Raw genomic sequence first — 13,980 nt, 5'->3', positions numbered from 1 at the left:
TTGAGGCTAGGAAGCCGCTCACATGCTTTAGGTGTAATGAGCAGGGTCACATTGCCGTCAACTGCCGGAAAGAAAAGATTGCTTTCTCGTATGTCAGGGACTGCGATGAAAATATGCAGCTTTTAGAACCCTACCTGCATGACCTAGTAGTCAACGGGAAGCCTTGCAAGGTACTGCGCGATTCGGCCGCAACGATGGATGTTGTCCATCCGGCGTATGTATCGCCTTCCGACTATACAGGACAGTGTGCGTGGATCCGCCAGGTAGTGGAGGAACAGAGTGTGTGCTTGCCAATCGCGAACGTGGTCATCGAGGGCCCTTTCGGCAAGTTAACAACCGAGGCTGCCGTTTCAGGAAAGCTTCCTAAGTGCTATCCGTATTTGTTTTCCAACAAATCGGATATGCTACTGCGAAAGAGGGGCATCCTTTTCGGAGACAGAGTTGTGCCAGCCTTAACACGTTCAAAGGCGCGAGAACTAGCTACACTGCTAATTCCAGAAAAATCCACCGCGGAGGAAACGACAGCTAAAACAGTGGTCGATGCGGAAGACAGTGGGTCAGAAAACTTTGAGAGCAAGGCATCTCAAATAAGTCAACTTGAAAGTGAGCTTGATGAGACGCGGAATGAGGACGTCCTTGGGAGTAACCTCTTGCCGCCAGCGTCTAGTAATCTAACGAGACTTTTAAGTGAAAACCGAGAGGACTTAGCTATGGAGCAAACCGTGGTAAATCTAACGTTAAACCTTCCCGAGGAGATGGGGGATAACTTGATTTGCCTCAGCGGAAAAGGAAGCAACGCTCAGGAGCTTCTCAGAAAGACAGAGCAGAGAGGAGAACTAAAGAAATTCCAGCTGTCCGATCTGGGCGAAATAATAACAGAGTTTGAGGCCTGCTTCGTGGACAGGCCAGGCAGGACTGATTTGACTGAGCACGATATTGAGCTGACTTCAGACGTGCCAGTGCGATCAAGGTGCTACCGATTTTCTCCAAGGCAAAGAGAAATTCTGGATAGGGAAGTAACTCGCATGCTGGAATTAGGAGTAATAAAACCCTCGGAAAGCGATTATGCTTCGCCTATGATCTTAGTAGAAGCTCCAGGTAAAGACCCTAGGCCTGTGGTAGACTACCGAAAGCTAAATTCTCTCACCAGGGATCAAGTGTATCCTATTCCGAATATTGAGGAGAGAGTAGAACAGGTCAGTAGAGCGGCATATGTGACTACGCTGGACCTTACTCGAGGATACTGGCAAGTACCGCTCACTGAACGCGCCAGCAGATACGCGGCTTTCGTCACTCCGACGGGCAGCTACCAGCCAACAATGATGAGTTTCGGGCTCAAAAATGCTCCATTTTGTTTTTCCCGACTCATGGATAGGGTTTTAAAGGGGTGTGAAACATTCGCAGTGCCTTATTTAGATGACATTGCGGTTTTTTCCGACTCATGGGCGGACCATATGGTACATCTAAGAGCTGTACTGAGCCTTTTGCGTCAAGCTGGACTAACCGTAAAGGCCGAGAAATGTTGCCTGGCAAGGGCGACCGTGGACTACTTGGGTCACAATGTAGGTCAAGGATTCAGGAAACCCAGCGAGATTAAGATTTCTGCGGTAGCAGACTACCCGCGGCCGAGCACGAAGACGGAAATTCGAGCATTCCTGGGTCTGACTGGGTACTACAATCACTACATCCCTAACTATTCAGCTTTGGCTAGCCCTCTGACCGACGCTCTCCGCAAGACAGAACCGACAAATGTAGTCTGGGACGAACAAAAGGAAGCCTCCTTCGTAAACCTGAAGGCTGTGCTGATTAGCCGTCCGGTATTGCGAGCTCCAGACTATGACCGAGAATTCACGGTCCAGTGTGATGCCAGTGATCGAGGGTTAGGTGCTGTTCTCTGCCAGAGAGATGACGACGGTAATGAGCACCCCGTGCTCTACTTGAGCAGAAAACTGAGTTCTAGAGAGAGGGCTTATTGCGCGTCAGAGAAAGAGTGCGCTTGCATTGTATGGGCCATTCAAAAATTGCAGTGCTATCTTGGAGGGGCCAAATTCACCGTAGAGACGGACCATTGTCCCCTGGCTTGGCTGCAAACTGCGACATCGAAGAACAGTCGCCTTCTTAGGTGGAGCTTGATTTTACAGCAGTACAATTTTGAAATAAGATACAAAAAGGGGAAGTTAAATGGGAATGCGGACGCGCTTAGCCGCTCTTTCTAAGCGGTCCGAGATGTTCCTCACCATGTATCCAAATTGATAATCAGGTGTTATTTTTTTTTTCTCGTGCGCTTGTATATGTGTGACTATGTAAAGCAGCACGTTTGGTTTTCTAGGAATACGTGGGTCCTGAACGTCTTGAGTGTGGGCTTTTCTCGAACAACAATGGCAGTTTTCTTTTGACCTGGTCTCTTCAGACGGGAGCCGAGTGCTTGGTTCGACATGTGGTTGAGTTTCAGACAGCTCGAGCAATTTGGCCTACAACAATCAAGACAACGCGACAAGCAACAGCGAGCTTAAAGCGTTCACGTGCAGGCCATTAAGTCGTCTCTTCATGCAGCAGCTGGGACTGCTGCCCTCCGAGACTCTTCTGGCGGGGGAGGAGGCTGTTACGACCAAGCATCCGCAATTGCGCGCTCTATTGTTCGCCTGTGGGCATGGATAAGTTTTGTGAATATGTGGTGATGGTCCAATGGCTCTAAGTGAGCCTGTTTCCAGGAATCCTGTTTTGTAAGCATGTTTTGCTTTGTGGACAACCTGCAAATGCCAAATTGACCCTGTCAAGAGAACGTCTGGAAAAACACAAAGAAACGTCCCCCTGCGGGAAATAGCAGGAAGTGCTTTCTTTCTTTTGTTCACCCTTCCAGTCGAGAAGTGCTATCCTCCAGTGATGAATGCCTCCTATCCAAAGGAGACGACAGAGTGACATGTCCGCTGACGTGCAGGACAAGAAAGGAGCATGACTCATACGGCCATTAAGTGATTTCCCGGGAATGCAGGAAAGATTTGCAATTGTCGAAAAGGGACCATGTTGGGAGCCCTATGCGGCGCCACGTGCACTCGGGTTTCTGAGAAGTAAAACCCCTTGTCAGAACCAGCCTGTGGTTTCTTTGCTGAAGAATAGAAATGTACCTCCTCTCCTCGCCGTTCCCAAGCTTTTCCCGCCAACAAGTGATCACGCCCAACGAATGAATGCCGGACCAGTCAGTGCTTCAGACCATCAGTGCAGTGATGTGTTCGATTGGATGCCGATACCTGAGGGGCGTGCCCTGGATTTGGTTGGTCAACATCTTCAGAGAGGGGCTGGACATAGGGGGGGTTTTAAGGACGCTGCAGAGCACGAAATGTCGCTCTGGGCCCTGGGTAAACGGCTCATCCAGTCGCTTCTCGCTATGAACTCTTAACGCTTGCCATTTTGCTGATGTACCCTTCTTTTTCGTGTAAATAATCATGTAAATAAGTTTCTCAAAGTGCCATAAAACCTGCTTGTACATATTTCACCAACTTCGAAGATTCAATCCTACTTCAACCCCGAGTCTCTGCACGCTACCAAGTGAAGGCCGGGTCGACATAGCCCCAGCGTCACGACATAATGAAGCGCAAGGAAATGTCTCTATGGCAGGTCGAAATGATCAGTTAGTAGCTGCCTAAATTTGAAGGGATTAGACTCGGTAACTACGCTTTCGGGAAGTATGTTTCATATTTCTATGGCGATGGGGAGGAAGGATTGGTCGAAGGCGTTTGTGGAACCATGGAAACGCTGTATGCTACAGGAGGTAAATAAATAGCGAGATGAGCGGAAAGGAGCACGTAAGTTTTCTCGGAGTGCAGGAAAGTTGAAATATAATTTATGTAAAAGGCAAATGATTGCAAGTTTCCGACGAAGCGCTACGGGCTGAAGGCCGAGAGATGATTTCAAGTTAGTAACGCTGTGTCGAGCTGAATACTGGGAAGTTATGAAGCATGCTGACGATTCTGGATGGCTTCGAGCGACTGGATTAAGTAGGCCTGGTGGGGGTTCCAGATTGCTGAGGCATATTCTATTTTAGGTCCTACCTTGAGCTTCATTTTAGTAACAAAAGAAAATGACATTTAACCCATAAGATGACTAAATTACTAGTTTTCAATCATCATCCCAAAATAAAAAAAGTACAGAAACGTTCCTCTATATTTCCGGGGTTTCATTGACTGCTGGCTTTCTTCATGCGCTGTATTTATGTTACATAACGTCAACAAAACGAGCTCAGAAGTCGCTATGACTTGCAAAAGTTTTGCGGATATCCCTCACCTCGTTTTGCTATCTTAATTTGTCCTTACCTGCCGGGATGTAGTAAGGATGAGTATGAATTAGTCATTATAGTTTAATTCGCTTAATTACGCTTCATGGAACAAGTCGTCAGCTGATGTGGTTAAATGAAGTTCTTTCTTTCCAACGAACCAGGAGCGTGGCCAGGATAAATGCAAAGTGTACTGCAACGAATTGTCTAGCTCAATGATGTGGATCTTCTCTCGACCCGATGGATTCAGCTGCGGCCAAGGAAGAAAGGTGAATGACCTTTTCATGTCACGCATCACGGCGTCCTGCCATGTATGCAGACGTTACCGACAAGTGGACTCTTATTTGGCCTTATTGGTTTACTGCTTGCACTTACGCGAAAAGGCGAAGAGAAAGCTAAAGGCTTCGAGGTCTTCCTTGCGCGTAAAGGTTCATCAGGATTGCAAATGGATTAGAAAAATACACTTTATACAAAATGCATTCGGTAATAGAATCAGTACGATACAAATTACCAATTGTTTGTCATGGAGACACAGGTATGTAACATTAGGCACATCGCTATAGACGAATAAAAAATAAATAAACTAGGTAAGTCACTTGCTGGACAAATCATACGTAAACAAAGTCACACCAACTCTACAAAAAGAAGTCATGGCACTGTTAGAATCAAAAGAATGGAAACAGCAGCAACAACAACAACAACAACAAAACAACAAAAACAAATCACTGCCAGTGAATTTTTTCTTAATAGTCAGCATCTTAATCATTCTTTCGCTAGTAGTTTTCTTCAAGTCGACATCATGTGGTATTTTATTTAAAAGCAGCAGAATTTGGTGGTCTAGATGTTATCTTCCGTAATTCTCACCAGGTGTGGATGTTTTGGAGCGTAGACGGAATATCTTCTGCTTTTGTATGGAAGGCAACAAATTGATGTCGCCTATTCTGTACAGAAGGGAAGTTTCTTTAAAAGAACAAATGAACATACTTTAAGTATCCGCTCTGTTAAAGATGTCAACGTGTAATACGCGAAAGGCAGATATAAGACGAGGTTCGAGAAATGATAGAAGAGTGCGGGAAGACATGTCTTGTAGACGTTATAATATGCTCAATGCTTTGGTGACGAAAACCTACTCCTGCCTAAATGCCTCTCTGTCTGTCCGTCCGTCCGTCCGTCCTTCTGTCTCTCTGCCTACAAAGAAGCTTTTTGACGGCAAATGCGGAATAAAAATCAGTTGTGGTTTAGCTCTAGTTAACATTAGTTGAATTGCGAAAGCAACGGCGGAGGCTTCTTTTACCTGCTATGTTATTCCCCTACCACGCCCTATCATTGTAAGGTGTTACATTATCGAGGACACTTAAAGGGCAACTTCGGAGGTTTTTTCATTTTTTTGTGTTTTTGATTGAATTACATTCCTCAGCATGCCCTGGCTCCAATACAAGAAACATTTTTCGAAATTCCAATTAGAACTATTTTTAAAAAGGGAACACAGCAAATTGAAACCGAAACTGCTTTCACGACCAAAAACGACGTCCCAGTTGACGAAATGGTGTCGTCACACACAGTACTAGAAAAGCACTCGTACGTGCATTGGATGATGAAAATAAAGTATGGAAATCATGACGCACTGCAGAAAATGTCTGAGGTAGTTCAATATAAGCCTCACAATTTCATAATCACGCGGGAAGTGGACAGTAACGCCGGTATACTGTTTGTGACGTCAGAAACTCAGTGTTGCCCGCAGGAATAGTCTCAACTTAATCCATGAAAACTGCATATCTTAAAGTCATTTTGCGCGCGAACGGATCATCGCACGGCATCCAAAGTGTGTAGAATGCGTCATGACGGAGAGGAGAACCTACTGTAAAAGTTTTACTAGACTATTTGAATGTCAAAAAAACCTCCGGAGTTGCCTCAAGCTCACCATTTAAGGTACGACGCGAGAGCGTTAGCTACCAGCCCACATATAAAGCCACGCTTCAACCAAGCCATATAGACGTGCCTGCGTGTCGTAGGGGTATCGAGATGCAAACGGTTGTGACAGGCTGATTCTGATATCACCCTCCCATGTGAAAGGAGTGGCCCGAGTTGGAAGCTCCAGCCCGTGGCAAAGGGTAACGTGATATCAAATGTCATGGCAGGCTGATTTTTTTCTTTTTTTTTTTTTTATGAGGAGGCCGTAGCTACGCCTCTTCACGGCGTAGTTGCGGCCACTCGAGGTCTCGCTTTGGCTGCCGTAGTATTGCTTTCGGAATAAAAATTAGCTTCCGTCTTTCTATTAGTCTGTCCGCATGTCTGTCTCTGTCTCTTCCGGATGCATTCCTGTCTCTCACGATACGCTATTTTAGCGAAAGCCGTCAAAGGCGCACTTGCCAATTAGCGGCGTTGGCACAACATGGAGAAGCGACATGAAGGAAAGAGAGAGAAGCAAACGCATATGCTGGATGGTCCGCATTCAGTGACGTCGCGTTCTGTATGGCATTACTCAACGCCTCACGCACAGAGGCCTAAGTGCGATGACATCTCGTATGATTGCTAGTGATTTCATGAGCTGTTTACCAGAAAGCAAGATAAATATTGTAACGAGTACAAGGCAGCGATCACTGATCGTAACAGTCCCACGCGCTACACTCAGTTTCATCGTCTTTGTCCTCTGTTCTTCTTTGTCCTCTTTGTAGAGAGGCACGCGGCATTACCCCCCTCTTCGAAAGCGGCGACAGGTACTCCTCGATTTCGGGTGGTCGTTCACCACTCCGAGGACATCGTGCACGCGGATGGAAGCCACGAAGTCCGGCGCGGCGGTACGGACAGAACCTTAATATGTGACCGGCCTCACCACAATGGTAACAAAGGGGCCGATTGTCAGGGGCACGCCAGACGTCAGTCCTTCGAAATCGTGCCTCGGCTAGAAGAGGAGGATGGCGTGGGCTTGGATCAAGAGTAGGGGGGTTCACTCTGGCTCTGGGAGAGTCTTACCCACTATGGTGCTGGTTTGGATGCGGCACAGTGGGGTTCCCTCTTGGAGGATTACAGAGGTGATGCTGCTGAAGCACGGCCGCGTACGTTGGCACACTCGGTGGCGGTGGCTGCACACCAGGCACAGATGGTTCCGGGACGGCTTGCCTCACTTCTTCGCGAACGACCTCCGCGAGTGATGGAAGCCTCGACGACGACGTTAGACCCTGTAGCTGAATGTTTCTCAGGTCTTCTCTGACCACAGATCGAATAAGCTCCCTTAAGGCATCATCGGAACCGTTGAAGCCGGAACCATAGACGACCGGTGACATGGCGGACACGTTACGGTTATAGTGCTGAGCCCTGTGTCGAGGTGTTTGTTCTATCGTGGTAGCCTCCGTTAGAAAATCTAATGCCGTGCCAGGTGGATTGCGCACAAGCCCAGCAAATAGTTCTTGCTTCACCCCGCGCATTAGGTGGCGCACTTTGTTCTCCTCTGACATATTTGGATCAGAACGCCTAAAAAGGCGGATCATGTCCTCGTAGTACATTCCAATGCTCTCGTTTGGGGCTTGGATACGAGATTTCAGCGCCGACTCCGCACGCTCTCTTCGGTCGTTGGCGGTGTAGGCTGCCAACAGCTGGCGACGAAAGAGGTCCCATGTTGATAGTGTCGTTCCGTGGTTCAAGAACCACGTCCGCGCTGAATCTTCGAGAGCAAAGTAGACATTACAGAGCTTCCTTTGCTCATCCCAGCTGTTGTAATTGGCGACCCGTTCGAATCGGTCCAGACAGTCTTCAGCGTCCTCATAAAGCTCGCCATGGAAGGACGGTGGCGTTCGAGACTGGAGGACGACGAACTGGGGTGAAGACTCTCCGTTAGCAGCAATGTTCGTGTTGGATCTATACATGTTGGCCACAGGCGTGCAGGAAAGAGGCCCGAACTCTGGCGACTGACCTCGAAGGCGGCGGCTGCAACTGCGATGGACCGGTGTCAAATCCGTGGTGGCTCTCGGTTGCCCTTGAGCGGTTGAACTCAGCAAAAAGGGAAATCGTACCCGGCTGCTCCACCAGAAAATGTAACAAGTACAAGGCAGCGATCACTGATCGGAACAGTCCACGCGCTACACTCAGTTTCATCGTCTTTGTCCTCTGTTCTTCTTTGTCCTCTTTTTAGAGAGGCACGCGGCAATATAACAAACAGTTTTGCATTCAGGTCCACATATAGATGTATCTGAACATTGCGTTTCACAGTGGGTAAGTGTAATGTGAGTTCGTTTTAAATACGTATTCGTTATAATGGCAGCATTCAACAGTCGATTCACGAATGTGCGTGGTCGGACATCCGATCTCAGGTATAATCTCGGTAAACAGGAGAAGGAGTGAGCCTTGTCGCTGTGCTGCAGGAGTCTGGGCGCTCGACTATTGTGCTCAAGGGGGCAGGACCGCATTGTGGCCGCTACGGCCGCTTTCAATGGAGGCGAAAAGCAAGACGCTGTGTGCTCTGAAATGTCAGTGGGCGTTATTGAACCCCATGTATTCGAAATTTTCAGAGCCCTGGCCTACGGCTTCTCCATTGCCTGAGTCTCTTTGGGGTGTTAAACCCCATAAACCAAGCTAAACCACAAGAACTGAGTTTGGTTGAGGAATGAGGAAGGCGCTAGGCTGAAGTTCGCATAAAAATGCGAGGCGATTCGTCTCTGGTGGAGAACAGAGACGAGAGAGGGGTAACATGTACCGAGAACACATGATGATGAGGTTTGTAACTTTTTCGCTCGACCCAATGAAGTGACAAGTGGGTGTTACCATAGATGCCTTCGAGCCTGCGACCACGTGCTCGGTTTAACACTGTGATTCATGAGCCACCTTGACGGGTATGATGAGGTTACCACGTCCCATCTGCTCATTATTAATCCGCTGACAATTTTTTACTTTTATTTATTAACTACTGCAAACTTTGTAAAGGTCTGTGCAGGGCGGGCGAAACGAACTTAACAAAAATAAAAGTGGGATGAAAGGAGCACTTTTTTTTTTTGTGAAAAACACACCGTCAGTAAATTACAATGACGGTGGCTGGTATCGCTCGACCAGTCGCGAGGGCCTATCCAGGAAGACTTCTACGTATGCAAGGAAGTAAATTCAAGGAATGTTATTGCGTACACAATACTACTCTATGTTTCAGCCCCTTCGCGTAGCCGCGACCGGTAGCCACGGTGCGCCTTATATGGAGCGGCACCGCTGCCGTCGCCATGGCAACAGGAACGGCTACAGTTGGGCTCCCAGCTCAAGTCGTCGCGTGGCTGCGACCGGTAGCCACGGTGCGCTGCAGATAGCTAGCACACGCTAGTGAGCGCTCGCTTAGCCGGAGCAGTCACTACGCCGCCTGATAAACAGAAAGAGAAGCTTCGCCGACTTGCAGCAGCCAGAAAACTACAGCGGGCCCAAGAGACAGACGAACAACGGGAACAGCGGCGTGCTAAACAACGCGCTCAAGAGGCTGCTAGGTGAGCGCGCCGGCCATCTCTCGAAACCGAATCGTCGACAGCCGGTGATGGTTACGAATGCAATGCCATGGGTGCTTTAAACAGCGAAGAATCTGTGTCCACGTGTTCACTCAGCAGTAAGGAACGTAGGAATTCAATTAAAAAGAAAAAGAAGAAAAGGAAGCAGAAAAAGAAGAAGAGGAAAGAGCAGAACGAGAAGCTTCGTCGGCTTTGCTTACGCAACCTACCGGGTTTAACTAAAGCTAAACCCTAGCTAATTTTTTCTTGGCAGGATACCTTTTACAACGTACGCGCTACTTTCGAATGTGCCTCATCGCCATGTCGGTAGCACAGTACCTTATTCTTATTTTTTACTTTTCAGGTTTGTCACTTGGGCAGATGCGATTCGCGGCCCAACGTCAAGAAATTGTACGAGCAAGCTTACAAGTGGGCACAATAGAACCTCAGTGGCGTGAAGGTTTACATGGACCGCTGTATTTCGTGGCAAAGAATAAATACGTGTAACTTCTATGCGGTTGTCGTTTCTTTGTCAGGCGGAAGCGTCGCATTCCGAAGAAGCTGAGAAGAAATCTAAGTTAGCCTGCGTCGATTAAGTGCGACCTTCAAAGACGCTGTTCTCACTTGTAATTCGGCTTTTGTAGGACAGCACAGCCGAACAAATCGGGGACTCTAATGGGGTAACTCCGCTGATATTTCATGTTCACAGATCGAGAAGAAGTATTATCTCTTATGTGAAATTTCTCACCTGAATGCAGCGAACTTTTCCTGCGATCGACGTTTCTAGATAAGCACTCATTAATGCGAGCCATGACTCGTAATCAAGCGATTTCAGTAGACCATACTGTGATATTGACGTCATCGGTTGGTCGGGCGCGTGAAGAGCAACTATCAGCAAGTGATTTCAAGACATCTGAGAGTGCTCAAACCAGGTTTTTTATTGCTTTCAGCTTTATGTAATGTAGGTGTGGCAGTGGCGTGTCGCGGGAATATTTGCTGTGCTCGGAACGAAGACAACACACACATAAAAAAAGCCACTATAAACTGATTTTATTTTGTCAGCTATAGCCAGATTTGCATGCGTTGCCTGAATGACCGTTTAAGGGAGCATTCTCAAAACGTAATCCAACAAGATAATCTTGCGAACTTAGTGAAACATGTAATGACATGCAATAGCTACCCGGTTTTAAACATTTTAAACAAGCACAGATTCTTGGCAGGAGTTTTAACACAAAAATAAGAATTGTGCTGGAAGCTTTTTAAGTTGAAAAGAAAGCAGATCAGTGCATATAAGCGATTTCTCTATAAGCTTGTACTCGACTGAGCTCAGTTTTCTGGATAAAGTTTTGTAACAAATTTTATAAACATAAAGAAAGCTAACATGCTTCCCCTTACAAAAATGAGTTTTGAAACTCTATTGTTGGGCTATTTACCGCCTTTTGAATTTATTGAATTTCGATAGACATTCAACCCCAGCTGAGTGCAATCTTTATAGGGCCAACAGAATTTTCATTGTGTTCTACCCAATAGACTTTTTATGCTATTTTTTCTATGTGCTTTTTGTTGTCAGTTTTCAACGTTCACGAACAATTAGCGTGTACTGTTCATGCTGACCCATGTTTTTAAGTAGTTTTAGGCACAAATGATAAGAACATGATGTGACAATTTCGTTATGAATTTTTGGTCTCACTTGTAACCAACTATTGGCCACATTCTGCAAAGGGAAATATAAGAGCAGCATGCAGTTGCGTGCTCGTTCATGTTATATAAAAGTACATATTAACGGTGCACACTTAGCTCAAGCTTCGCAACACAGTGAAAATATGCCCTAAAAACTTCATGATGGCAAAGCCTCCACTAATAATGCAAATACATCGTTGAATGTCAATCAGAATCCGTAATGAATCAGCTTCTGTATGTCGCAGAAGGTAACTTTAGTGGTAGGACATATTTTATATTTATCATAAAACAAGTTCAGTGAGTCATCATACTAACAAAGAGGATCCTAGATTGAACCTACCATGTAGGTTCAATCTAGGATCCAGAGCTTTTTTAAACCAGTTGCAAAGTTCACTATATATATGCTACAGGGTCTGACATTCTGCCCAAGCCTAGGTATTTTTGCCCGTAGCTTTTGCCGCAAAATGAGGTGCAGTCTGCATTGGAATCCTCCACCGCTGTATGTCTTTGGAGAATTTAACTGTTATTTTTTTCTTTTCCTTCCTTTCTTAAAGTGGACACCATGCTAAAATGAAGTCACTTTAAACATTGAGGGGTTCTAATAATGACGGATTGATCCCACGCATACTATAGAGTTAACACGCATAGCAAAAACATTCGCGTATGAAATAAAAAGAAAAAAAAAAGGATTACACGCGTCTTCTATCGGCGACTCGTCTTTTCAAAGAAGCATTCGGCCGCTGCCTTGCTACTGTCCACACCCATCTTTCCCCCGTGCCGCGAACGGCGCTAGCATGTCCGGAGGGTCGAGGGTTACTTCCTGTCGGCTGGGGGGAAAAAGGGGGAGGGGGGGAGGGGTTGCTCCCTCTGGGTCTCTGCTCTCTGCCTTCTCCGTGGTTTGTCTTCACGGAGATGACCTTGGCTGCAGCATAGCTGGAGTCGCGCAGCGGGGGCGGCGGCTCCCCCTTTTCACCGAAGCTGTTCTTCTGCGCCCCGTTTTCTTTGCACGCAGACGCGGGTACGCTGAGTGCGGCGATGTGCCAGTTCAGTTGGCGTTTTCCCGCCACCGTGGTCGCATCTTGCACTGTGAGCGAAGCACCGTATGTAGGTTTTTCGCTGGTGATTATCACGAAGATCGTTTTGTTCAAATTGGAGCGCGAACGTACGCATTTAAGTCTTCGGAGGAATCCGCTCTTGGGTGGCAGCTTCTGCGCAAGGAGGACGTGTTTAAGAAGTTCAACAGTCGCAGGCGTTTTGGATTCTGGGCGAAAAGCCGGCGCGGGCGGAGGGAGCGTCTGCACTTCGGTGAGTGTTTTACTTTTTCCTATTCGTGTTTGTGCCAGTCTTGTACAGTGTGTGCTACGAGGTGAAGCACGCATGTAAATATTTCTAGCAGGCAAACCAGCCTCATCGGAAAAAAAAGGAGGGGGAGAGAGAGAGAGAACGAGGCTTGTCTCTACGCGGACGCTGGGGCCGATGGAACGCCAGCTGAAATGGCGACATTTTCTTTCTTTTTTTTTTTAGCCGGTGATCGTTTTGGCGGATTGTTCGGCACAGTGCTGTACTCTTTCGATACGCTACTCGCGCTGAGACGGACACATTATCGAGATCATAATATGCCTCTGTCACACATTGTGGATTATTGAATCTGTGCAGCTCCACCATTTTTGCAGTGTTTGTTTTTGTTTCCACTCATTTTAGTGCCTATAGTTGGTAATTTTGCTTCAAGTTTTCTGGGTAGTAATGCTTGTGACTTGCACTTTGCTATTTATATTCACAATAGGATCTTTGACGGCAGCATATATTGTTTATCAGGGAGAAATGAACGATGTGGTAGTGCTGCCGAGCTGTGGAGGCGGCGGTCGATGCCGTCTAAGCAGTGAAAGACAGTGACAACTCATTTTAGACAAGACATTTCTTGAGCTATGACGTGGAGCAGCGCACAAATGCCTTTGCTCTATTTTTAGGTTAGTATATACCGCAACTTAATTATGATTTATATTGTTTATTTCAGCATCACATGCGAGGAGTTCCCGGACGTATCAGCGTTTTACGCAAAGAACAGCCTGGCGTCATACCTTGCACATGAATTGAAATAAAGCAAATAAACAACCCAGCTCATGTTATGGGTTCACCAAAGATGCATATTTTTTCTTTCTCATTAACGCGCATTTTTTTTCTGTGTTCCCTTTCCGCTGCGGATTAACAGAAAATGCTGCGTGATCAACGGTTAGCCAGGAGCAGGCACGAGGTGGTTTACATTAATGCAAAAGTAGCACAGCACATATCCTTGCTGCGGTCAGTCAACACATTCTATGTTCTGCTCGACCAATCAACAATTTAGTCAGTTTAGTGTAGGTTAATGAGTGAGTAAGTATAATGGGGCTTAAAAGATCTGTTTTGTTCTTTTATGCCTCACTATGCTTATCATTAACCAGCACTGATCAGACAGGATTGTTGATTGGTCGGGCAGAACATAGAATGTGGTGACTTATCGCAGCTAGGAGATGTACTGTACTACTTTTGCATTAATGAAAATCACCCCGTGTCTGCTCCTGGCAAACCGATGGTCGTGTA

General features: G+C 46.7%; 1 protein-coding gene across 1 annotated transcript in view; it reads left to right on the top strand.

Annotated features, from left to right (window-relative positions):
* Positions 1-10,236, top strand: part of LOC146172851 (venom metalloproteinase antarease-like TtrivMP_A) — a 33,326-nt gene extending 23,090 nt beyond the window's left edge. The window contains exons 13-14 of the mRNA XM_084584823.1: positions 4,435-4,539; positions 10,088-10,236. Of these exons, the coding sequence (XP_084440949.1) occupies positions 4,435-4,539; positions 10,088-10,165 (183 nt within the window). The 3' untranslated portion in view covers positions 10,166-10,236. The remainder of the gene's footprint in view (positions 1-4,434; positions 4,540-10,087) is intronic.
* Positions 10,237-13,980: the final 3,744 nt, after the last annotated feature.

This window comes from Amblyomma maculatum, chromosome 11 (genome assembly GCF_055883805.1).
Source record: "Amblyomma maculatum isolate TAMU_Amacu chromosome 11, ASM5588380v1, whole genome shotgun sequence".
Classification (NCBI taxonomy): Eukaryota; Metazoa; Arthropoda; class Arachnida; order Ixodida; family Ixodidae; genus Amblyomma; species Amblyomma maculatum.
This window is presented reverse-complemented; position numbering and strand designations above follow the sequence as displayed.